This window comes from Scyliorhinus torazame, chromosome 12 (assembly GCF_047496885.1).
Source record: "Scyliorhinus torazame isolate Kashiwa2021f chromosome 12, sScyTor2.1, whole genome shotgun sequence".
NCBI classification, from domain to species: Eukaryota; Metazoa; Chordata; class Chondrichthyes; order Carcharhiniformes; family Scyliorhinidae; genus Scyliorhinus; species Scyliorhinus torazame.
In genome coordinates, this window is record NC_092718.1 from 179,570,660 (window position 1) to 179,598,369 (window position 27,710).

The window sequence follows — 27,710 nt, forward strand, 5'->3', positions numbered from 1 at the left end:
CACAATTGGAAAAAAAAAAGAATTGGGTTCTCTAAATTGATTTTTAAAATATATATCAGATGCGAACCCGTTAACTCCGTTTCTCTCACCACTAATGCTGCCAGACCTGCTGAGTTTCATAGAATCCCTAGAGTGCAGAAGGAGATCATTTGGCCCATCGGTCTACACGGACCGTCCAAAAAGGCAATTTATCAAGGCCCAATCCACCGTAACCCTGTAATCTCACCTAACCCTTGGACACTAAGGGGTAATTCAGCAAGGCCAACCCACCCAACCTGCACATCTTTGGACTATGGTGGGAAGACGGAGCATCCGGCGGAAACCCATGCAGACATGGGCAGAAAGTGCAAAATCCACATAGACAGTCACCTGAGGCCGGAAATGAACCCGGGCTCCTGGCGCTGTGAGGCAGCAGTGCTAACTGCTGTGCCACCCCAGCATTTTCAGTTCTGATTTCAGATTACCGGCATCTGCAGCATTTTGCTTTTGCTGCGCACACCTTGATTGATTTGTCAGCCAAAGACGATGGAGGTTTGAGAAGAAATATCCCAGCAAGCAATTGTACATGTGAAATTGGACATTTCTGTTTGCTTTCAAATGATGGGAGATAGTTTCTGGGGACTGTCTATCTGGGTGACAGTAGCAATTTTAACTGGCAGTAGTTGTTGCTAACCCTCAAAACAGACTGATATTTCCTGTGCAACCAAGAATTATATGTGGCACAAACACAGTCTGGAGAGCCCATCTGGCAGAGCTGGCAAAGGGAGGATGGTATATGAGACAAAGGGCTGACATTTTGTCCAGATATGAAGATGTTAATAGAAGTGGGCAGGCACATTGATTCACACTGCTGTTCGGTTTCCCAGTGCCATCCCATCTCCAGGCCATTTTCTCGGAGGCGGGATTAATGCGGAAGGATGTCTGACCCACGGATATGGGTAAACTCATCTTGGTAAATTCATGGCCAATTCAGATCAGTTATCAGAGAATGACTGGACCTCCGGAAGTCAGGAAGTGACCAGGTGTCTGGAGGCAGCCTCTCCACGGTACACAGGAGTGGCTAGCATTCCAGACAGGTTTTGAAGCCCTCCGCATCCTGGATGGCCATAACTGTAGCTGCAGCTAACCAATAGACAGGTTCCCCTTCACAATGCTGGCCTGGTAACAGGCAATTGTTTATTTCTAGTTTGTTTGAATGGCTGAGGGGGGGGGTGGCACCGCAAGATGGAGTCACAGGATACCGATTTGAAGAGTACGACCTATCAGCTATCACTTTTTTTTTAAATTTAGAGTACTCAATTCATTTTTCCAATTAAGGGGCAATTTAGTGTGTTCAATCCACCTACCCTGCACACTTTTGAGTTGTGGGGGCGAAACGCACGCAAACACGGGGAGAATGTGCAAACTCCACACGGACAGTGACCCAGAGCCGGGATCGAACCTGGGACCTCGGCACCGTGAGACTGCAGTGCTACCGCTGCGCCACCGTGCTGCCGTCCTATCAGCTATCACAGGCATTGTCAAACTCGGGGGCGCGACCCGCGGGGGGGTCGCGGGCGGGTGTCGGAAGGGTCGCGGAGCCATCCGTTCCGGCGCCATCCGTCGCGGCGCTCCCGATCGTGCAAATCTGCGCGCAACAGCCGGCTGCAAGCGGCCTTCAAAATGGCCGCGATCATGTAAAACAAATACAACACACTGCGCGTGCGTGCCCGATCATCGGTGCTCATGCACAGTGCAGCCGCTTTTTTTTAAACGGTCGCAGCTTTTTGTTTTACAAGTTCGGGGGGTTTTATTCATTTATTTTATTCATTTCATTTTTCTTTTTCTTTACAAGTTCGGGGGGGATTTATCTGATAAACTTTTACAGGAACAAAATGCAGAACTTTGGACAGATGGAGACTCCATACTTTCTAACACCGGGAGGCTTCACCTTCATCCAACAGGTTCCATTGGAGAAGCGTGTACGAGGGCCAAAGGGACCCAAAATCATTTCCTCCATTTTTGTCAGCAGCAAACAAGGTAAGAGAAAATGGTGGGTCGCGCAGGTTGGCCGGCGCGGGTCGCGAAGGCCGGCCGGCGTGGGTCGCGAAGGTCGGCCGGGTTGGGTCCCGAAGGTTGGCCGGTTGGTAAAAATGGGTCCCCGGAAAAAAAGTTTGAAGAACACTGAGCTATCAGGAATAATGTGGTATGCTTTGTTTGATATGTTACAGGAAATGTTACCAGACTAAGTTAAAATTCATTTTGATCAGTTGCACATAATCATTAAAATAAATTAACTTCTTGATTTGTCTTTGGCCTGATCACCTTTATCTTTCAAAAGTCATACATGCGTTGGTGGGTTCAGTGGTTGAGTCTTCATCTGTCACACTGCAAGTCTGTATTTGATTCCTGGCCATTGTTGAACACTTTAAGAAACTAGTTCCTCTGGTGGATAAAAAGTGGGCATGGCCCTAAAGCCAGAGCTAAGTTATTCAGGGATGACCTGAAAGGAAGGAAGCACTTCTTCACACAACGTGTAGTGTGACACCTGAGCTCTCACTCTCATTGAGATTGGATCTAAATAAAAATGTCAAAACTCATTTTGATAGGTTTTGTTAGGCAAAGGTATTAGAAGCTACAGGTAGATGGAATTTAGATACAGATCAGCCACGATCTAATTGAATGGCAGAATAGGCTCCAGGGCTGAATGACCTACTCCTGTTACGAAAACATCAGAAGTTCACAGCTACAAGATAACATTAACTAGTTCATTTAATGTGGAGCATAGCAAACAAGCTCCGTATTGAATTGCATGATTAGATGTTAGATTGTAACGGTAAGCTCCTCATCGTAAACGATACAGAATCCTCTCACAATGATACTTACCCTGACAGAATGGGTGGGATTTTCTGACTGGTCCAGTCGATGGTGACACCCCGCTACAACAGACCTGACATTTTTAACAATGTACAATGAGACCCCCAAGCATTCATACACAGCTCACCATAAGCAATGATGGCATGTCATGGCATCATGCAGCAACGTAACACTGCAGGATTAACTTTGGGCTGAATGTGTGAGAGGCGGGAGTGAAAAACACGAGTGCTCTTTCAGAGGATTGGTGCAGACTCGATGAGCCAAATGGCCTCCTTCTGCACTGTCGGAATTCTATTGTTCTAAGGCAAGAATCAAACCCGGGTCCCTGATGCGATGAGGAAGCAGTGCTAACCACTGTGCCCACCATGCCGCTCGTGGATGGGAGGATAGGAAAATTTCAGCAGCAGTCAAATGTCAATTGACATCGCTCTCCTAAATGTCCCATCATACCCACGATGATGGCAGGGGCCAGAGAGGCCATTATCTTTGGCATCCGATGCAAAGAGTTCATCCTATTCATCCTGAGTCACTTTGACTTTGGCATCATCATAAGGATCCAACCGTTGATCAGATTTGATGTTTTCTGTGTCAAGTCATCCCTCCACAACCAATTAATTTCCTCTTCATCCACTGAATTGGCTATTCTGCAGCTTTGGGATGATTTGATCACACTCTGTGCACTAAGAGCATTCCACTTTGATGATGAAATCACATGAAACATCGCTCAGGGCAGCGTGTAATTTTCCACTTTTTGTGCAAAGGCTTTTCTCCATCAAACATCCATTTATTCCAATCTGTGCGAACGTGATGTTTGAATGACTTGAGGCACACATCCAAAGGTTCAACTATGGATGTTAGACTCCGGGGTAACTGCAATTTTTGGTGCTATTTCTTGGTAGGCATCTTTCAATCCCATCAGGAATAAGGTGCTTTCTTTGCAGTGGCCACGAGGAAGCCTATTCCATCAATTATCACTCCACAACTTTGCTCTACCCTCATCCATCTAACTGTTGTCATGGACCTGTCTTTTAATGTCTTATTGGAAATTGGTGGCGTTTCTGTCTTTTGGTAGTCTCTGAGCAATCTTGGTCCTCTGTCGCAACACTAGACATAAAGCGGCTACAGCAACTAGCTGTTTTCAAATCTTCACTCGCTTTGGGTTTAATTTCCTCTATAGTATGCACACATGTTTTGCCTATCTGGGGAACGATGTAACCATTCTGATGATTTTCGGGGATCCAGTCCAATATATGCTTCTCAGGATCAGACCAGTAGCTGGCCCCTACTGATGGTGCATTTAGTCTTGGGCATCTTCCTCAAAGCAGATTCCTCCTCGTTCCATTCTTGCACCAGTTTTTCACTCACTGAATATCCTTACTGCAACAGTTATTTGATCATTTAGAAAGTGTTACGGCTTTTAGCTTGAAACCAGCTTTGTCCTTCACTCATTTTGCTGGAGAACCCATTTCGTTTGTTGTTCACCCTGCACAGTCAGCTCTGTGTGGCATGTCTTAAATGCTTGTTCATTTTCTTGGCAACACGGTCCATATCACCTGCTTGGTCCCATGCGCCGAGTTATAAGGTGAGTAAAACACACGCATTTCATAGAATTCTTATTGTGCAGAACAAGGCCATTCGGGCCCATCGACTGTGCACAGACCCTCTGAAAGAGTACCCTATGTAGTTCCACTCCCCCGCCCTATCCCTGTAACCCCACCTACACCTGCACATCTTTGCAGACAAAGGGGCAATTTACCATGGCCAATCACCCAACCTGCACATCTTTGGACTGTGGGAGGAAACCGGAACATCTGGAGGAAACCCATGCAGACATGGGGAGAAAGTGCATACTCCACAAAAACAGTCACCCAAAGTCACAATCAAACCCGGATCCCTGCCGCTGTGAGGCAGCAGTGCTGACCACTGTGCCACCATTCTGCCCTTGAGGTAAAAAAACAAACATGGGCGGCATGGTGGCAGTGGTTAACACTGCTGCTTCATGCCGCCGAGGACCCAGGTTCAATCCTGGCCCCGGGTCACTGTCCGTGTGGAGTCTGCATATTCTCCCCGTGTCTGCGTGGATCTCACCCCCACAACCCAAAGATGTGCAGGGTAAATGGATTGGCTATGATAAATTGCCCCTTAACTGTAAAAACAAATACGAGCATAGCATTCCTTAGCAGAAAGGGGATTGTCTTACAGACAAAGTATCGGCCTAAACATGATTTGTGGTACTGGGAAAATAGGACCGTCTTATATGCTTGGTCGAATTGCACACTGCAATCTATTCTAATAATTACTCATAGTCAACACTAAAAGAACTTCAAGATGGTGTAATTTACCTCAAGATCATTGTAAATACTATTGCTCTTTAATACTTTCTATTATTGAGCGTGACTAGGTAAGGGCCTTAAATTGCTACAGGGCATCTCATTAATGCACCCTGCCCACTATGTCCGTATTAAAGTGGCCAGCCATTCTGTCCTCTATCAAATTAAACTTGCAATCACACAACAAGAGTTGCTCGGACTCAACCCATACCATGTGAGTACCAGGAATCTGAGAGCTGCGGCAGCTCAATATTCCGCATTGACATGGTGAATTAAAATAGAACAAGCCTTAAACCTTCGCAGGCTGTTTCGCTGCCAGTGGAAACCTCATCCAGAAAGCGGTCAGCTAGAACACTGTCTTTGCTCGGAACCAAAGTTGCTGAAAATGAATTGGGTACACTAAATTTATTTTAAAAAAAGATTATTTCAGGATCTCCCTTATTTCTGGTATGAAATTCCTCAAAAAGTAAGTGTATCAAATTCCTGAACAGTGGGATCGAAGTGACACCCTGGGCACATTAAATCAGCATCTACCCTGTCAAAATGTTTATTCAATCTGGTCGCTCAGTTTGAAGTCCAGAACCCCTTGCTTCAGTTGTTCCTTCAGCAGGTTGCAGACTTCGCTTCTGGTGGGTTGTGTTCTTCCTGACACAAGCTCCCTAATATCAGTATTACTGGGATTTTTCTTTCTATTTTTATTTATGAGCAACTCATTCTTCGGAATGAAAAATAATCAGTCCCGGCCCAGGGTCATTGTCCGTGTGGAGTTTGTGCGTGGATCTCACTCCCCCCAACCCAAAAGATGTGCAGGGTAGGTGGATTGGCCATGCTAAATTGCGGCTTAATTGGGGAAAAAAATTGGGCACTTTAAATTTTTTTTAAATAAATGCTGATATAAAGAAATGCACCCAGATTTTCAAATGAGCCAGTTTGCTGCAAAAACAAAAGTGTACACACACTTCTGAGCTCCAGAACAGCCAGGGCTGATTGGGCAAGAAGCTGGCAGATGGAGCATAATGCGGGGAAATGTGAAGTTATCCATTTCAGTCAAAAGGATGGAAAAGCAGAATAATTTATAAACTGTGAGCGTCAATTAAATGTTTGGTATTCAGAGGGACTCAGATGCCCTTGTACACAAATCACAGAAAGTTAACATGCAGGTACAGCAAGAAATTAGGAAGGCAAATGATAGGTTAGTTAGCCTTCATCGTAAGTCGGGTTGAGTATAAGAATGAGGACGCCTTGCTGTAATTATGTGGGGATATGGGGATTTGGTGGGCCGCACCTTGTGTGCTGTGTACAGTACAGTTTTAGTCTCTATACCTCAGGAAGTATGTATTTACTTGCCTAAGAAGGGGGTGAGAAGGTTGTCCGACGAAGCAAGATTGTATAGAATGAGTCCATATTCTTTGCAGTTTAGGGATCTCATGTAAAATTCCTCGAGGGCTTGACAGGATAGATACTGGAAAACTGCTTTCTGAGGCTGTAAAGTCCAGAACTTGGGAATCATAGACTCAGAATGAGAGGTTAACCATTTAGAATTGATACGAGGAGAATTATTTTTCACTCAGGGTTGTGAATCTTTGGAATTCTCTACCGCCAAGAGTCAAAGAGTATAGTCAAGTCTGGAATCAATAGATTTTTGGGGGGCACAGAGGGAATTGCGGGAAGCATGGATAGGCTTGCAAAATGCCCTTGCAGTGAAGGTTTGACCATGGTCACAGCGATTAGTGGAGCAGGCTCAAGGGGCTGAATGGCCTATTCCTGCTCCCAGTAAGTTCTTGAGAATTATTTTCATAAACTTGCTTTCAGTGAGGAAAGTAGTTTATTTTTCTTGTAACAAGTATTTTGTATTCTTCTTTACAATATGTCTGAGGAAAACTACTCGCTTATGAGGAAGTTAACATAAACAAACATTATCTGAGACCAGTAAGCGCCGTTTGTTAAATATGCTAAATTTGGAACGGCGATGGGCAGCAAGGTGGTGCAGTGGTTAGTATTGCTGCCTCATGGCGCAGAGGTCCCAGGTTCGATCCCGGCTCTGGGTCACTGTCTGTGTGGAGTTTGCACATTCTCCCCGTGTTTGCATGGGTTTCGCTCCCACAACCCAAAGATGTGCAGGGTAGGTGAATTGGCCACACTAAATTGCCCCTTAATTGTAAAAAATGAATTGGGTATTCTAAATTTATATTTAAAAAAATTATTTTAACAGTGAATGACTTGAATTCTTTTCTGGTAAAGGAGAGGTCGTGTGACATAGCTCAACCCATCTGAGGGTTTTTGTATGGAACTTATATTATATAGAGCTATGCTGATTGCCAGCATGTCATTATCAAGCCATCAGCAAAATGTTTTGTGGATCTCGCAATATGTTTTGCAACAACTGACTTCTGTTCCAGTTCCACCAAACACAGTCCTGGGTCAAATGAAGAGAACGGGTTCACCTCACATGGAATTATAAAGATTCTAATTCTATTTCAATCGCAGCAACTAAAATTCCCAAATACAATTTCTAAAAAATATACAGTCAGTGCAGTGGGAGCAGGACATGGGAGCACAGGTTCAAGCTTGTGAAAGGCATCGTCTGGACCGACTATCAGGATGGGCTTCTTCATGCAATGAGCGATTGACACTTGCAGTGTACCTGAGAGTGGTGGATGCAAAACGGGAGGAAACTCTGGGACTATAAACTAGTGGGAGAGGGTGAGTGAGAGGTCAGAGGGGTCTTTGGGACTATAAACCAGCAGGAGATTGAGCAAGAGTTCAGAGGCAACTTTGGGACTATAAATCTGTGGATTCTGAGCTGTATTCAGAAACAAAAATATTGGGATCGGCTCTTGGGGGTGGGGGGGGGGGGGGGGGGATACAGGGAGTGTGATAAATAAGATTGGTGAGTGCAGATTGCCTTGTGGAAATACAATGTTGTGGCTAGAACAAGAGATATGGCTCAAAAAGGACAAGACTTGGTGTTAAATAATTCCTGGGTACAAGGTATTCAGGAAGGATAGGAAAAGAGAAAAGGGGAAAGGATGGTGGTGTTGATTAAGGAGAGCATTACAGTGCTGGAGAAAGAGGATGTTCCAGAGAGAGTCAAGGACAGCATAAATTTGGCTTGAGCTAAAGAACAAAAAAGGTGAACTTTTATTGTTCAATGTTGCCTATAGGCCACCAATTAGTGAGAAGGGTGCAGAGGAACTAATTTTCAAGGAAATTGCAGAAAGGTGGAAAAATTATAGTTGTGAAAAGAGACTTCAATTACCCAAATATAGAGTGGGATCGTAGCAGTGTAAAGGACAGAGAAGGGCAAGAGTTCTGACATAGTGTGCAAGAAAATTTTCTGCAGTGGTATGTTTCCAGTCTAATGAGAAAGGAGCTACTGCTGGACCTGATTCTTGGGAATGAGTGGGCCCAGTGGATCTAGTGACAGTAGCAGAGCATTTAGGGAACAGTGATCATTGTGCAGTAAGGTTTAGGCAGACAATGGAAAAGGACAAAAAACAATCCAGAGAAAGAATAATTAACTGGGGGGAAAGCCAACTTCAATGGGGTAAGAACAGATCTGGCCTGAATAAATTGGATTGGGAGGAAAAACAGTCGCTGAACAATGAACCACCTTCAAAGTAGTAGTAGTTTGGGCACAGTCAATATATATTCCTAGTCTAGATACTCCCATAAGAGGGAGTTAGATAAACTCAGTCTGTTCTCATTGGAACGACAAAGGTTGAGAGGTGACCTGATAGAGGTCCACAAGATTATGAGTGGCATGGACAGAGTGGATAGTCAGATGCTCTTTCCTAGGATAGGAGAGTCAAGTACTAGGGGACATAGGTTTAAAGTGTATGGGGAAAGGTTTAGAACAGATGTGCGAACACGCTGCCTGGGGTGGTGGTGGGAGCAGGTACAATAGTTGCATTTAAGGGACATCTAGACAAATATATGAATAGGGTGGGAATGGAAGGATACGGACTCCGTAAGTGCAGACGGTTTTAGTTTAGGCAGGTACCATGGTCGGCGCAGGCTTGGAGGACATTGCTCTTTGTTGAAACATTCTTTTCATTTCTATCCTGTTAAGACTCCTCAGGATTTTAAAGGTTTTTACTAAGTTACGGCTTACTCTTCTAAACTCCAATCACCTGCCCAATCATTCCTCATAAGACAACCCTCCCTTTTCAGGTATTAGCCCAGTAATCCTTCCCTGAACTGCTTCTAAAGCATTTACATCTTTCCTTAAATAAGGCAATCAATACGGTGCACAGTACTCCTGATGTGGTCGCACCAGTGCCCTGTACAACTGAAGCATAACCTCCCTTCTGTAGTAATCAATTCCCCTCACAATAAACAAGAACATTCTAATAGCTTTCCTCATTTCTTGCTATGTAACTTGGTGAGTACCCCATCCATTGGTGGGTGACTACCAGCAGTAGCGGGCTGAGACCCTTGGTAGGCATTAATTACTAACTTAAAGGCCTCAATTGGAGGCAGAGTGGGAAGTCTGTCAGACTTACTTGGGCCAGAGGCGAGAGGCAGCAGGGTCCCTATCCACACCCGCGCCTAATTAAAAGCCCCTGCCACCCAAACTCACCAAAAGGGGAAGTCATTAAATTCCATCCACTCTCAAGACAGCAATCAGCATTGCATTGCCAATATTTAATTGCCAATATCTTGTTTTTTGTAAATTTAGAGTACCCAATTCTTTTTTTCCAATTAAGGGGCAATTTAGCATGGTCAATCCCCCTACCCTGCACATCTTTTTGAGTTGTGGGAGTGAGACTCATGCAGACACAGGGAGAATGTGCAATCTCCGCATGGTTATGTGCGATCTCCGTAGTGACCTGGGGCCGGGATCGAACCCGGGTCCTCAGCGCGGTGAGGAGCAGTGCTAACCACTGCACCACCGTGTTGCCCTTTCTTTACCAATATCTAAACCGCAACTAAAGTTCTATTCTTAATCTAGCCTTGCCCGTTCTGGTAAATGTGGTTAAAACACAATGTCCCATGTCTTGAGCCATTCACTTGTGTGAAAGGATGGTAATTACCTACCCACTAAGAACAAAGAACAAAGAACAGTACAGCACAGGAACAGGCCCTTCGGCCCTCCAAGCCCGTGCCGACCATGCTGCCCGACTAAACTACAATCTTCTACACTTCCTCGGTCGGTATCCCTCTATTTCCATCCTATTCGTGTATTTGTCAAGATGCCCCTTAAATATTACTATCGTCCCTGCTTCCACCACCTCCTCCGGCAGCGGGTTCCAGGCGCCCACTACCCTCTGTGTAAAAAGCTTGCCTCGTACATCTACTCTAAAGCTTGCCCCTCGCACCATAAACCTATGCCCCCTATTAATTGACCCCTTTACCCTGGGGAAAAGCCTCTGACGATCCACTCTGTCTATGCCCCTCATACCTTTGTAGACCTCTATCAGGTCACTCCTCAACCTCCGTCGTTCCAGTGAGAACAAACCGAGTTTATTCAACCGCTCCTCATAGCTAATGCCCTCCATACCTGGTAAATCTCTTCTGCACTCTCGCTAAAGCCTCCACATCCTTCTGGTAGTGTGGCGACCAGAATTGAACACTATACTCCAAGTGTGGCCTAACTAAGGTTCTATACAGCTGCAACATGACTTGCCAATTCTTATACTCAATGTCCCATCCAATGAAGACAAGCATGCCGTATGCCTTCTTGACAACCTTCTCCACCTGTGTCGCCCCTTTCAGTGACCTGTGGACCTGTACACCTAGATCTCTGACACTAAAATAAAATCGCATGTGTTTGGGCAGTTTGGAAACTGGGAGTCATTCCCCAGTACAATGACAAATAACCCCTATAATTAGGCAGTACAGTCTGCTCCAAGATTACTTTACAATGACAGACTTTGCTCCTGGCAGCTGGCAAAGATTCAAAGAAACTACCTCCTCCCTCTTTTTATTTCTAACTGCTCTTCATTTTGCCTCCAACAAAAACTTTTCAGCTGCCAATCTGAGATAATTACATTTTTGTGAAGAATAATCGCCCAAAGTAATTGATTTCATTGATGACCAATCGTCAAGTCTTGTATTCATTTAGTGCTTCCACTGATTTTTATTCATTCTCCCATGGTTTCCATCATTATTTGCAACGGTTGCAATCAAAATGCTATTCAAATAGTGTTTACAGCATGATGCTTCATTAACGGCTAAAATCTTCTTGAAAACAAAACAGGTTTCCCTCCAATTTTAGAATGCACGTTTGACATCGGTGGAGCAGGGGATTAGGAAGCATTGATTTTTCACACTCATAATGAGAAGGCTACCACCTTTTGCCAAATCCAAAGCTGGATACAGAATGAATGAGACAGGGCAATTAGTGAACGATAAGAATGTTATGTAAAGGGAAACTCATCGTGCCAACAATGTCACTATTTTCCAGACAATTTAAATTTTGAGCAAACATGCCTGTGTGTTATTTATCAATTGAAAGCTTGGATTTGCAAAATTATCCCAAGGGTGTATTTATTTTTCCCAACAATAAATGGAAATGCAAACAGAATGAGCACAAGGGACTGTTAAGAACCCCACTGGTGTCAAATGCGAGGGAATCCCAAAACCCGGAAGGATAACTTGGAACACTGGTTCTTAGTGGTGTATATTTTCAATTTGGCATACTGTGAGGAAAGATATGAAAACCAGGGAGAAATAGTCCAGTTGTTTTGAGATCAATTAATAAGGAATATTTACTAATTAATAAAGAAAAACACAGGGCAGCACGGTGGGGCAGTGGGTTAGCCCTGATGCCTCACGGTGCCGAGGTCCCAGGTTCGATCCTGGCTCTGGCTCACTGTCTGTGTGGAGTTTGCACATTCTCTCCGTGTTTGCGTGGGTTTCGCCCCCACAACCCAAAGATGTGCAGGGTAGGTGGGATTGGCCACACGAAATTGGCCTTTAATTGGAAAAAATTAATTGGGTACTCTAAATTTAAAAAAAAAAAGAAAAAAACACAACAGGAAGGACTATAATACATTACAACGGTACATTTAACTACACTGGTGGCAACACACACTCAGTGGGCCCGATCTAACCAAATGGGAACAGAGTCCCGTAGCAAGCTGTTTAGCTGCGTGTTTTCCAACACTCGCAGCGCCATGACACACTCCTCTAACGCCCATCCGGTTAGATACGGGGCCTCAGAGGGGGAGTACACACCCAAGGCTGCACTCAGCCACATTCTCTGCCCTGAGGAGCTCCGTTTGCCAGACCTGCTCAGTGCAGTGAGAGATCAGACATGACCCCCAACCCCCCCAGCCCCAACTCACGATGAGAGGATTCCCAGGCCCCTCCGTACCCCTCCAATCCCTGCACAGGGCACCCCCCAGCCCAATCACAGCCATGCAATATATGCCAGCTTGGTATCTTAGCAATGCCAACCCAGAACCCTGGCAGTGCCCCTGCCAGCTGGATACACCTTGGCAATGTCACCTGGGTACCTTGGTAGTGCCAGGCTGGCACCCAGATGGCAGTACCAGGGTGCCAGACTGGCAGTGGCAGGGTTACTGGGTGGCACCAGCAGTACCAGGGTACCACCCTGGCCAGAAGGCATGCACCTGGGGGCCTCAGATCTGCTGGAAGACCCCGAGTGCCGGTCTGTCTGGTCCTCGTTTGTGGACACCTGTACTGAACGGCGTTCGCCTGATGTCTCCAAGGCGAAGGGGATAGATCCCAACAGCTCGGGTGCCTCGGGAAACTGCATATTAGAGGAGACTAGCTGTCTTGCCATATTATGTAGATTTGCCAAAAGATGATCCTGCCCACAATGGATGGGATTCACATTGCAACATCTCCCGAGATTGTGACAGGCCTCGCGAGGCGTTGCGAGCCAGGTAGATCCCGGGAGCAGCCTCGTTGTGCCGCGGTGTGCTGCTTTTTGGGCGCAGCATGGCCGTTCGATCGCGCCCCACAACAGTGGTTACACTTCAAAAGTAACCAATTGGCTATTAAAATACTTTGGGATATTCAAAGACTCCTTTTTTTCTGGTTAGTTTCAATCATGTGCTTGACCGCCATTTCCTTCCTTGTCCTCTTCTGCCTCTCCCCAGCACTGCCCTTTGGATTTTCTTTCCCCAAATTCCCTTTCTGGGCTCCCTACCCATCCCCAATCATTCAATCTTATCCCCAACCACTTACTCCCATCATGTTGCTGCCCTTTCAGCTTCCCACCGCTTCATCCCCTTCCTCGCATTCTCTCACTCTGAGCACGAGTTTTCCTATTCCTCAACTCGTCCGGCAAGATAGTATCCTGAAGGGAAAGGTGAAATTTAGCAGAAAAGGTTTTTTTCAAAAAGAATTTAGAGTATCCAATTAATTTTTTCCAATTAAGGGGCGATTTAGCATGGCCAATCCACCTACACTGCACATCTTTGAGTTCTTGGGGGGGGGGGGGGGGGGGGGGGCGCTATGCAAGTACTTTGGAAATGTAGTCACAGTTGCAATGCAGAAAATGTTGCAATGTTTTAATAGAGTAACGCAGTACTATACTGTAGCCCTTCATGAATTCTGTATTGGCAGCTTGCTACCAAAGTGAACTGGGGGCCTCCACACAGCTTATTTTGTCTGACAAAAGTTTGTCTGAAACTGTGTAACCATTTCTGGTGATTAAAAACTGGAACTACCTGCTTTACGACCAGATTGATATAAAAGAGCCTCTTGAAGCCCTGTTCTGGGAATGTTTGCAATATGGTTACATTTGTGGCGCTACATTTTTGAGGTCACAGCTGGGCATCGATTTCCACTCCAAAGTTCACGCCAAGTCCAGCTGCAGTGCTGTAAACAGGCTGTGCTACTTGCTCCAGCATTACGAAGAACCGCTCGGGCAGCAACGCGGGGTTACCTGCCATTCCCCTCTGGGATAACACCCGCGGTCAGACGGTCAAAGTTACAACTGTAATTTCAAAACTGCGCACACATAATTCCCTCGATGGAAATGCAGCAGATTCCAGGGCACCAAACGCCTTGCTCGTCGTGAGGCCACAATGTGAATGCAGCATTAATTGCTCCGTAGCAGAATGATTAGTTCCCTGGCTGCACCACTTCCGATTATGTGATGCGAGCTAATCTGTGCAGTCCAGTAGTTCCCCGAATGGTGCAGCGCTGTGCCATACTTTATTGCAGCTGGCAGCCGCAGTCAGTCGTGGTAGTTCAATCATGAAAGAGAGGCATGTGATATCAGTACCCATTACCATTATAATACTGTGTGTCTTTTCTTCTTCATTATCACAAGATGCGCCTGCCATTGAGAAACCCCTCCCACACACATTTTCACGTTCAATTAACAGCTCACAGAAAGTTATTATGAAAGCAGCTGCTAAAGAGCACTCTGAACCAATGGAGGACTGTAACCCAAGCTGTAAATAGCACGTTGTAAATTGCTTGTTACTGATGCTGTCAGTGCGTGCTGGGAAAGCTCAGTCAACACCACCAATTCCATCTGTTCGCTTTACTCCAAGCACCCCCTCCCATTCTGTGCAGCCATAGTTAGTGCTTACCTACAGTTGTGGGGAAGACTGGATAAACACTAATTAAATGCCACACAATTACTTCAACTTCAGTTATTTTTCCAATTTATTTGCTGCCACTGACCTTCCTTTTGGGAGTTTGGAGGAGGGTACACGACATACAGATTTTAACAGCACACCAGCTGTCACATGTATGAACTCACCAATTAACAGATTTTTGAACAAAAGGAGGCAGTGTGTGTGCTTATCTGCCATTGAATGCCAAGTCCCATTTATAGGCTCAAGAATGAGCAAACGGTTTTCATTTCAGGGTGCCAATTCTAATTATGAAAGAATTGGGGATCCTTCCCGCTTCCAGTCATAACACTTTCTCTTTTTGTTTAAATTGAGAGTGCCCCATTCTTTTTTTTTTCAATTAAGGGGCAATTCAGCGTGGCTAATCCACCTGCCCTGCACATCTTTGGGTTAGATCATAGAAAATACAGCACAGAACAGGCCCTTCGGCCCACGATGTTGTGCCAAACCTTTGTCCTAGATTAATCGTAGATTATCATTGAATTTACAGTGCAGAAGGAGGCCATTCGGCCCATCGAGTCTACACCGGCTCTTGGAAAGAGCACCCTACCCAAACTCAACACCTCCACCCAACACCAAGGGCAATTTTGGACACTAAGGGCAATTTATCATGGCCAATCCACCTACCCTGCACATCTTTGGACTGTGGGAGGAAACCGGAGCACCCGGAGGAAACCCATGTAGACACGGGGAGGACGTGCAGACTCCGCACAGACAGTGACCCAAGCCTGAATCGAACCTGGGACCCTGGAGCTGTGAAGCAATTGTGCTATCCACAATGCTACCGTGCTGCCCTTAAGAACAAATAAATCTACACTATATCATTTTACTGTAATCCATGTACCTATCCAATAGCTGCTTGAAGGTCCCTAATGGTTCCGACTCAACTACTTCCACAGGCAGTGCATTCCATGCCCCCACTACTCTCTGGGTAAAGAACCTACCTCTGATATCCCTCCTATATCTTCCACCTTTCACCTTAAATTTATGTCCCCTTGTAATGGTTTGTTCCACCCGGGGAAAAAGTCTCTGACTGTCGACTCTATTCCCCTGATCATCTTATAAACCTCTATCAAGTCGCCCCTCATCCTTCTCCGTTCTAATGAGAAAAGGCCTAGCACCCTCAACCTTTCCTCGTAAGACCTACTCTCCATTCCAGGTAACATCCTGGTAAATCTTCTTTGCACCTTTTCCAAAGCTTCCACATCCTTCCTAAAATGAGGTGACCAGAACTGTACACAGTACTCCAAATGTGGCCTTACCAAAGTTTTGTACAGCTGCATCATCACCTCACGGCTCTTAAATTCAATCCCTCTGTTACTGAACGCGAGCACACCATAGGCCTTCTTCACAGCTCTATCCACTTGAGTGGCAACTTTCAAAGATGTATGAACATAGACCCCAAGATCTCTCTGCTCCTCCACATTGCCAAGAATTCTACCGTTAACCCTGTATTCCGCATTCATATTTGTCCTTCCAAAATGGACAACCTCACACTTTTCAGGGTTAAACTCCATCTGCCACTTCTCAGCCCAGCTCTGATTCCTATCTATGTCTCTTTGCAGCTGACAACAGCCCTCCTTACTATCCACAACTCCACCAATCTTCGTATCGTCTGCAAATTTACTGACCCACCCTTCAACTCCCTCATCCAAGTCATTAATGAAAATCACAAACAGCAGAGGACCCAGAACTGATCCCTGCGGTACGCCACTGGTAACTGGGATCCAGGCTGAATATTTGCCATCCACCACCACTCTCTGACTTCTATCGGTTAGCCAGTTCGTTATCCAACTGGCCAAATTTCCCACTATCCCATGCCTCCTTACTTTCTGCAGTAGCCTACCATTGGGAACCTTATCAAATGCCTTACTAAAATCCATGTACACTACATCCACTGCTTTACCTTCATCCACATGCTTGGTCACCTCCTCAAAGAATTCAATAAGACTTGTAAGGCAAGACCTATCCCTCACAAATCCGTGCTGACTATCCCTAATCAAGCAGTGTCTTTCCAGATGCTCAGAAATCCTATCCTTCAGTACCCTTTCCATTACTTTGAAGACTAACTGGCCTGTAATTCCCAGGGTTATCCCTAGTCCCTTTTTTTCAACAGGGGCACGACATTCGCCACTCTCCAATCCCCTGGTACCACCCCTGTTGACAGTGAGGACGAAAAGATCATTGCCAACGGCTCTGCAATTTCATCTCTTGCTTCCCATAGAATCCTTGGATATATCCCGTCAGGCCCGGGGGACTTGTCTATCCTCAAGTTTTTCAAAATGCCCAACACATCTTCCTTCCTAACAAGTATTTCCTCGAGCTTACCAGTCTGTTTCACACTGTCCTCTCCAACAATATCGCTCCTCTCATTTGTAAATATAGAAGAAAAGTACTCGTTCAAGACCTCTCCTCTCGCTTCAGACTCAATACACAATCTCCCGCTACTGTCCTTGATCGGACCTACCCTCGCTCTAGTCATTCTCATATCTCTGGGGGTGAGACCCACGCAGACACGGGGAGAATGTGCAAATTCCACACGGACAGTCACCCGGGATCAGGATCGAACCCGGGCCCACAACGCTGTGAGGCAGCAAAGCTAACCACTGCATCACGTGCCGCCCTGGGTCACAACATTTTTTACATCACTTGTGCATGTCTACTGTCACTGCACATGGTAAGCCAAACTCTCTCTCTTCCTGACTTCACTGACATGTTGTTCGACAACACCCACACCCGTGCACCTCCCCCCCCCCCCACCCCACCCCCCCTGCTCGCTTTACCTTTAACCTTTCATCCGTTCCTCCACTCCCAGCAATAAGACCCATGCAAGCCCTCCTCCCCGCCCCCTCCATTTATACCAGTTTCCTTCAAAAAGGTTTTGTTTGTTTTCAAACATCAATATTCTTCAAAAAAAAAATCAAATTGGAACACATGAACAGTTATGAGTATGGAAAGTCTGACTGGTCAACCGAGCCTGTCTTGTGTACCACAATATACATGCTTCCTACACTACCTGAAAGCCATGAAATCTCCTGGAAGAGGTAAAATTCCAAGCAAATCTGGGACACTATAACCTAGGAAATTCCTCTCTGGCCCCATTAGGTATTTAATTAAACTCTATCTTTTGTACAAGGTGACCTGCACCCCAACGAGAAAAAGTCCCGCTGTCACTTGGGGGAATTCAATGAAGAAATATTCACAGTTTGTCACCTCTTCCACGGGTTCATTATTTCTCTGGGAAAAGAATTACTTTCTAACATCTAAGCTGATTTTGACATATATAGCTGTGTGCCCCTCTTCCCCATAACCAACTTAGTTTAAAACACAATCTATTCCCTTAATCATCTTCTAAACCTCAAATCAATTACTCCCCACCCTCGTCTAGTTTCTGCCTCTCATTATTTGCAGAGACACAGTATTCTAACTGAAACGTAACCAAGCACATGAACAAAGCCAAAATAGTGTGCTTTGCCTCATCGTCAAATATCCTCTTCAATAAATGCATCCCAACAGCCTATTTGCTCTGAATGGTACGGTGAATAAACCTTTGGACAATTATGAACTAGAATGGTCAGTTCTCTTTCTTTCTTCACTGACTTTAGCACCTTCCCCTGAATGGTGCACATGTATTCAGCATTCTCCCTGTCCAGAAGCAGTACACTGCACCTTTCTAAGTTAACCACTGAACATGTCAAAGCCCCCAGTATTATTGCCTGCAGTAGTCACACACCATCTATAGATCTGACACACACAAAAACCAGCATCTGCCTGAACATCTACACCCAGATCATTATAAAAATATAAAAGGCAATGGTTGTGGTACCAATCGCTGTTGGTGACCAATCGTACAGATTCAAATTCATGCACAAACACTTTCTGCCCACTTGCTTTCGGCCAGTTTTCAATCCAATACAATGGACCACCACTAATACCAAGTCTTTGATCTTGTAAAGGACTTTCCCTTGTGACTTCCAAAAGCTTTTTGGAGGCCTGAGTAGATAATGTCTATTGGGTTTCCCTCATCCATTATCTTGGTTTCTGTTTCCAAAGATAAATCAAATTTAAAAGACATAACATTTTTTTCCTAGAGCCACGCTGTGTCAATGTGTCATATATTGCAACCCCAGTCATTCCTTTAAGCATCTTCTCTATCACCGATGTCTAACCTATAGGCCAAAAGTTACTTTGACCTACCTTGTTTCCTTTCTTAAAGATGGGGACTAAATGTTCTGGAGTCCAGCAAGCTATTAAAGATATGGGCAAGGGATTCTGAAACCAGTTGTTCCATCTCCCCAAGGGCCTTAGGGTTGTTATCATCTAGACTGTCTGACCTTTTCATTTTAAAGTTCTTAATTCTGAAGCAATATGTTCTTCGAAGTTGATTAGATCAGTTTCATTGAAACAGAATTTAATTGTAACAGGAGCGGATCATCTTCAAAGCTGAAGGCCAGTGCAAAGTACTCATTTAATAATTCAACCTTAGCCTGTGAAACAATAACCTGGCTTTTCACATCACTGAAAAAGCTTTTACCATTACTTCAACAAATGTCTACAATTCTCTTTCCATTCTCATCTCAGCTTCTTGCTGCGGCCTAAGTTCTCTTTAGTTGTTCCAGGAACCTACTGTTGATATTTGAACATTAGATGACTCCAGTTTATAGAATCATTTTTGTCAACACTTGATTTTTCTCCTGTTCCTAAGCCCTGTGTTCCTAGTCCTAGTCCTATGTTCCTGATGTCCTGCTACCATTGTTATGGCAACAACGTAAGCTGATCTCTGTCATACCATCACTCTGGTACCTTCTCCCTGAAGGGTAGCTTTACACTTTCTATGTAGGCTTTCTAAGCTAATACAGTAGCAAATATAAAATGGGAAACAAATTAAAATTAAGCAAACTGGGCGACATTGTCTTTGTACAAGTCACAGCACGAAATATCCATTGCATTAAACAAACAACATTCAAAATCACGGAGGTAAACAAATATTTTCTAAATGTAATTGTTCATATTCAGCAATAGAGGAATACATGGGGAATTACTCAGTATCTGATTAAGTGTTTCTTTTAAATGAAACATTGTCACTAGCAGGGTGCCCATAATTGGCTTGTATTGTATTTATCTTAGCTGGGAAAGAAGCCAATTGCTTGGAGATTAACCTTCAAAGAACTCTGTTTCTTTTATCATTTTCAAGTGAACACAATTTCTGTCATGGCATCTTGGAAATTATTTTTCTCTGAGCTTCCAGACATGAACAGTATCCATCGCAGAAATGTTCAGAGCCACTGTCCATCCTGTTTTCCTTGTACTCCCAGGAATGTAAACATTTGAACGCCATCAGAAGAGCAATTCATTAATAAGGATACAATTGTTATCCAGTTATGTAAATATATACCAGATCTTTATTCCTGAAAGGTTTGACAACCAATAGGACCATCTCACACATTCTTTTGGCAGTAACATTGTCAAAATAATTCTGTAACGCGAGGGATCAAGCTCCACATGGCAACATATGAGAGTGCTTGGAATCATTTGAAAGACTATAAATTGGACTGAATATATTGGATTTTGCTGGGACCAGTGAACAAATTGCGCCTGTCCATTGTTTGTTAAAATTACACTTGCCCATTTACATTCTAACGTGATTTTGGCCTGTTGTTCAACAAGTTACTCTCAGCCAAATATCCAAGAGGCATAGCACCTTTCATATGTCATCTGGGACCTGCATGAACAGGGCAAGCAACTATGTTGAAGGGGCAGCACTGTGGCACAATGGTTAGCACTGCTGTCTCACAGTGCCAGGGACCCGGATTAGATTCTGACCTCAAGTGATGGTTTCCCTAAATATATGAGCGGCATTTTTGTACATAAAAGAAAATGGATGCTGGAGTCACAAAGACTCTGTGGAGTTTGCACTTTCTCCCCGTGTCTGCGTGGGTTTCCTCCAGGTGCTCCGGTTTCCTCCCACAGTCCAAAGATGTCCAGGTTAGGTGGATTGGACAAGCAAAATTGATCTTTAGGGTAGGGTTGCAGGCATGGGGCGGAGGATTGGGTCTAGGTAGGGTGGTCTTTCGAAGGGTCGGTGCAGACTCAATGGGCGAATGGCCTCTTCTGCACTTAAAGGATTCTGGTCTATGATTCTATGTAACTCCTTAACCAATGATCCGTAATGGTCGCTAATGAGCAGTGTAGTGTCAGGAAGTGTAAATTAGAATAACAAAAATAATGTCAAATTAATTGGAGAAAGCGAAAAGTTAAGAACCAGAAATTAAAATATATACATATTTAAAATCCTCAATAATTAAAAGCTGAAGAAGCGAATCTCCACATTCACAGTTAATCTTTGTCCGCAGAGCGGTTATTTGGCAGTAATTAAGACTTGCCATTAAATGGGTAGTTACATTGCAATGGAAAAGCCCTAACTTTTTACAGCGAGTTTAATCCATAACTATGGTGTCATTACAGAAAGGTCACATGATTCAATACACTTCAATAGACAGATGGAGAGATGCTGCTTTGGCACAGTTCATGGAAGAACTTGCATCTTGGATGGCAACTTCCAGGTTTTCTCTTTTAACTATGTATGTATGATTTGCATTTTCAATAACACGTGTGCTGTTAAACTCACTGTTACTTTCACAGCAAAACACAACCCAATAAGATGATGGTGTATTGGAGATAAATCCAGTGTTGATCTCACACCAGAGAAATCTAATAATAACATTAATGCCATGAACCTCAGCGAATCCCTCACAAATAGTGTAAAAGCTTTTGGGGGAATAAGTCCTAAAGGCATGACCTAAAGTTATTGTGTCAAATCACAAAAATTATGAAGTATAATCACCCATCCCTCCCAATGGGAAAAGGGTGGCTTTTCTTGGGGGAAATACTGGAAAACTGGAAATGGTAACATATGGGCAGGACTTTCAGACCCTTCCTGCTCCAAGGATCTTCTGGTCCCGTGGGTTCCCAGACAGCGGGACGTGCGGGCCACGCAGAACGCTGTAGACATCGGCAGGACGGAAATTTTGCCGGCAGCCAATGGCGAGCCGCCTCTGCTGCCAGAAAACACGTCGGGGCGGGGGGAAGGGGGTGCTGGAAAATCCCACCCCATGGTCTCCAACTGACAGGTTCATAAAGCCAATTTGACTGGATTGAAATATGCTCTGATTAAAACATATTATAATTCTATTTAGGAGCCAAGCAGCACAGCAATCTTGCAAAGACTTAAGAAATGCTAATTAACTGCTTTGGTTAACTTGAAGTGGATGGAACATGACACAGGTAGCAGCACTTGTTGCGAAAGTAGGCAAAAAAAATCATGCTTACAGATGAAACAAGCAAACAAAATGTGAGGCGTATTTGCAATGTGGAAATCATCAAAATATAACAAAATGTGTACATGTCCACTTTGGGCCTACTTTGGGGACAGGCCCAATTCCCTCTCTTCCAAGGATATATTTGATCTGTGTCCACACTTCGTCTGGCATTATTACTTCAGTTTTCAGCCTCGTCCAGCACTTGTTAACTCACTTACTCACAATACTCTCATCTCATCCCATATTACCATCATCCCTCTCTGGATATGACCTCCTTTCTGCATAGTTCAAACAGATAACTTGAGCTCTATTAATTCAGTCTTTCGTCTTTATCGAACACCGTTCAAATGAACAAGTATCTATTTCTGTATGCCCATTACCTTCACGAAGCAACTGCTGCCACCATTTGTTCACTGCTCAGCTATAAGCCCATCGACTAAATTATATTGCAGATGGAATGCCAGAACGGAATGACAATAAGCTATTGCTTTGACATGAAATATCAATTGACATTCTGAAAGTATTCATATTAATCTACCATTGAAGTAATGAACATATCAACTCTGAATCTTGATTTCATTCTGGAACTCCACATTCAGCATTTGAATTGTAAGCCACTAGAGAGTTAAGTCCCATTCTAACCACACTATCAGAGCAAATAGAGGAAGGAAATGTGAAGAAGTAGAATTAGGGCATATCGGTGCAGCACGGTGGCGCAGTGGTTAGCATTGCTGCCTCACGGCGGCGAGGTCCCAGGTTCGGTCCCGGCTCTGGGTCACTGTCCGTGTGGAGTTTGCACATTCTCCCCGTGTTTGCATGGGTTTCGCCCCCACAACCCAAAGATGTGCAGGGTAGGTGGATTGGCGACGCTAAATTGCCCCTTAATTGGAAAAAAATGAATTGGGTACACTACATTTTTAAAAAAAGAATTAGGGCATAATCATTCTCACGATAAACAGTAGATCAATTGTCAAATCTCACAACATTATGCAAAGATTTCTATCCACAAAACCTTCTTGAGTTTACTCTTTCTTTCTTTTTGGGCTGTGGGAGTCAGACCCATACAGACACGGGGAGAATGTGCAAATGGACAGTGACCCGGGGCTGGGATCGAACCCGGGTCCTCAGCGCAGTGAGGCAACAGTGCTAACCACTGCACCACCGTGCTGCCCCGCTCTTGATTTTATTCTAATCTTACAAAAGCAAATGTGCTTTGCTCTCTACGAAAGATTCTCTCCATATTTTTCCCACACTTATTTGTTCTCTACTCAGCTGACATCGACTGATCACAGGGCGAGCTAGCATTGTTGGTCATTAAGTGTATGTGATTAGGGAGATTGTTATTGAATCTCATGGGATTTTCTTAAGAGTTAGAACAAAGAAGGATTCTTCCAACTTCATCCGGGGTTATCTCATTCTACTCCACGGAACATGAAACAAAGTGCTGAGGTGGGGAAAATGTGACCATCGTGACTCCGCTAACTCCAACCGATATTTCCAGGAGCCACACACGGATCTGTTAAAGTCTCTCACCGTCAGTGAATTCAATCAATGTTGCTGACCTTAAAGTCAAAGCTGCAGCAGCTTCATGAATACAGTAGTCAATAGCTCAACTGACTGCTGTGCAAGCGTGCTGCCTATAAGAAAATCCTTTGCAAACACGATTAGCTGGGTCAAAACTGATATTAACTTAGTTGCAGCTCTTGTTCGGTTTGCCACAGCACTAAGCCCAAAATGACATCTTCATCTCCCACATGGGTTTCCATACTACTTCAAACTGAGGCTTCTGAATCACTGACAGCCTGGGTCAACGGCTCACATTCATTTGCGCAGAATTGGGATTGCTCGGAATAATGTTTCTTTGCTCCGAATCTTTGACAACCTCGGAGAAGAAGACCACAACCCCTGCAGGGTGGAGTATGGCTGAATTCTTAAGGTACAAAAGATTGATTTCAAAACACTTTGTGCCTCCAGCATCCATTTTCTTTTAAATACAGAAATGCCGTTCATATATTTAGGGAAACCATCAAGTAATGTATTGGCTGAATCGGGGGGGGAAACAAAAATTAATCTTATTAAAGTTCCAGCTAAGGGTGTCCTATATCGTGTTCACTGCTCTTTCCCAGATGAAGAAGGATCAATCCTACCTGTCTGTGCCTCTTCTGGAAACGCTTCTGCTTCCCATGGCCGTGACTCAAGCTGGGGTCATTTTCCCTGTCAGAACTTCCATAGCGGTAGCTGTGTCTATTCTTGTTGGCGTGGAAACTCAGGCCATTTTGCAGTTCATTGCGTTTTTTCTTGGCAAGAGGATTCTGAAGTTTCTCCAAGTGTTCGTGGGGTTTTAGTGCGATGTCCTTCTACAATAAGAGAAACATTCCATGAATCAAACTGGTAACCACCATCATATTAACATTCTTTGTCTACCAACTGTATTGCAAACAGAACTATTCAACAAGTATAAACAAGTCTGATTGCTTTGCATTTTCATAAAAATCTTTCCAGTGACAAACTGTGGTTCAGCCATACAAATGAATGACCAGTACTGTAAGTTTGATCTCCTGGTGTGGCATCATCAGTATGTGCCTGCCGATGCATATTTGATTTATAGAAAAATGCTCAAAAGCCAATAGAAAACAATGAAGAATGCATAAAATTAGCAAATTGAGCATTTAGCAAGAGCTACTGCAGTGGAAAGTGGCAAGGGTTTAACAGCATTTGAGATTTGTTGATCGAATTAAAAATATATTAAATTTCTCTTTGGCTCAGAGATTTTTGTTCTTCCTTTTTTCATCCCGCCTACATCCTTTTCGGAGGGGGTCTAGTCTTTATCACGCCCTACTGTCATGACACCAATCATCCACACCAAATTGGCCATTATTCAGTTGTGACTGACGACAGTTATTGTGCTATCAAGGTGCATCGCTGCAAAGTCCCTTCCTGACCTTCGTCAACTTCTGCGCTCAGGCACGTCAAGTAAAGACAATCAGGGTTGAGGAGCTCCGGACAACTGGAGCACCTCAGCTCAGTATGTCGCAAACCAATGATTGAATCTGAAGTCTTCCTGGGTCTGTCTGGCTGAAGCACACTTTGCACTAAGCCAGCAGCAGCTCAAAGGTGAGAGTGCAGCACACAGGTTACAGGCAACCAAGACCCTTTTTGTTTCCAAAACATACTTAATTCCTTTATTCAGCGGTGCTGCTGAGACTCAGGATGGGGCGTGAAGGATCTGACAGGGTGGGCCCTCCTCACCACCAGCCAAGCTACGTCTTAGATGCTTGTTTGAAAGTTCCGGCAGTAAGGTATTCTGCCTAATGACTTTGTTAAGCTGCTCAGGGGTTCCCTCCATCCCCAATAGGGTCCACCACTTCCTTTTTCCCAACGGGCCCTGACAGACTGCAGTCTACAATTCCTGCAGCTGAAACAATCCCCCTAATTACTAAAAGTCACGGCCTTCCACTGTTGCTTCTGTTTTACAATGCTCATTATTATTGGCTGCCTGCGAAGGCAGTTTGCGACAGCTTAAAAGTACAATCGCAGTGTCCTGGAAGTGCTGCTACTAGGCACTGGGCTGAAATTGGCCGAAGTGCTTTTACCTTTGAGCTTCATACAGCTGACAGAAACATGAGAGGGTTTACTCCCAAAATTCCCTCGGGTTAGATTTAGTCGCGTGCAACCAGAGGAAAGAGAAACTGCTCCATCAGTCTGAGTTATGTTTATGACTATTTCCAGTTTGCATTCACCAGCTCCGAAACAGCACAAAACCCAACTGGATTTATTTTTTTGGAAGGACACTGAAGCATGAAGACATTGGTCGCAGCGTACAAAAACATCTGCCGTGGTGACACTCAATAAAAATCATGTGGTGTGTCAACAGACAAAAAAAAAAGCAGCTCAGCGTCAGGCACATGCAGTTATGCTAACAACATAACCTTTTGTGCCCTCGCCAATGTATTCCACTGGGGACTGCTGTCGGCTCAAGAGTTCAGGGAACAAAACCCTTTTTATTTGGCGTGCACGTGCTCGGTTTCAAACGCTTTGTATCATTCTGTTGCTGACTGTTTGGGGCAAAACACAACAGCCAGGGGCCACAGCTTGTGCTGCAATGTGTGGATGAGAAAGCAAACAGAACTTGCATTCATATAGTGCCTTTCAAATCCTCGGGGCTTTGCAAAATGCTCCACAGCCAACAAAGCACCTTTGAAGCGTAGTCACGGCTACAATGCAAGCAAGCAAAGCAGCCAGGACCCAGAAACTACTGTTCGATAAATGATCAGTTAATCTGTTTTATAGTGTTGGCTAAAAGGAATTGTTTGCCAGGATATCAGGAGAACTCCCTTGCGCTTTTTCTTTTAAAAAAAAATTAATTTAGACCACCCAATTAATTTTTTCCAATTAAGAGGCAATTTTTAGCATGGCCAATCCACCTACCCTGCACATCTTTGGGTTGTGGGGGCGAAACCTACGCATACACAGGGAGAATGTGCAAACTCCACACGGATAGTGACCCAGAGCCGGGATCGAACCTGGGACCTCGGCGCTGTGAGGCAGCAATGCTAACCACTGCGCCACCGTGCTGCCCCTCCCTTGCACTTTTTCAGGTAGTGTGATCGGGGCGGGATTCTCCGCTTCCCCCAGCCGCATATTTCTTGGCCGAGCGCCGTACGCTAGCAGCAGGGCTCTATCCTCACGTTACTTGTCAAAGGGATGTCCTGTTGAAACCAATGGGAAATGTGAACCCTGACGACTGGAGAACTCCAGCCCAGATCTTGAAATGAAATGAAATGAAAATCGCTTATTGTCACAAGTAGGCTTCAAATGAAGTTACTGTGAAAAGCCCCTAGTCGCCACATTCCGGCGCCTGTTCGGGGAGGCTGTTATGGGAATTGAACCGTGCTGCTGGCCTGCCTTGGTCTGCTTTCAAAGCCAGCGATTTAGCCCAGTGTGCTAAACAGCCCCTTTCTTGCGACTCGAAAGGGCAGGCGGGACCTCGATTTAACACGCGTCCCACAGATCGCACCTCTGAGGAGCCCCCAGTGCTGCACAGTAGTGCAAGTCTAGATTAAGTGCTACAGTCTCCGAAGTGGGCCTTGATATCCTGACTGTCAAACTCAGCGGCTAAAGTTACTGCCAATGAACGAAGGCTGTCACTTCTAACAGTCTACACGTGGGAACATAGATATTTCACCAGTGCATCCTCTCGACGAGATTGAACTTCCAATTTGTCTGCAGACTTCCACAGCGCAAACTGACCATGCTGGCACAGAGATGTCAGCGTGGCTCAGTTGGTGGCACATTCACTTGGGACAAGCGGTTGTGGCTTCAGGTCACAGAGACGTGAGCACAAAAATCTAAGCCAACAGTATTGAGGAAATTCTGCATTGTCGATAGTTGATGAACTTTGGAGAAGCCATTTGGACGAGGCCCGGTCTGCCCTCTTGGGCGAATGTAAAAGATCCTGTGGTACTATTTCAAAGAGTGGGCGTGTCATCCCCGGTGCGCTCGTCAATATTTATCCGGCAACCAGCAGCAGTAAAACAGATTATCTGGTCGCTATTGCATTGCTGATTGCGGGAACTTCCTGTGTATAAATTGCCTCTTGTGTTTTCTACATTACAATCCTTCAAAATTACTTTATTGACTGT

At 44.7% G+C, this 27,710-nt stretch overlaps 1 protein-coding gene across 8 annotated transcripts in view; it reads right to left on the reverse strand.

Moving 5' to 3' along the window:
- Nucleotides 1-27,710, reverse strand: part of auts2a (activator of transcription and developmental regulator AUTS2 a) — a 1,550,343-nt gene that overhangs the window by 1,120,520 nt on the left and 402,113 nt on the right. For all 8 annotated transcript variants that reach the window (XM_072469456.1, XM_072469459.1, XM_072469461.1 and 5 more), the window contains one exon: nt 24,216-24,425. In XM_072469456.1, the coding sequence (XP_072325557.1) occupies nt 24,216-24,425 (210 nt within the window). The remainder of the gene's footprint in view (nt 1-24,215; nt 24,426-27,710) is intronic.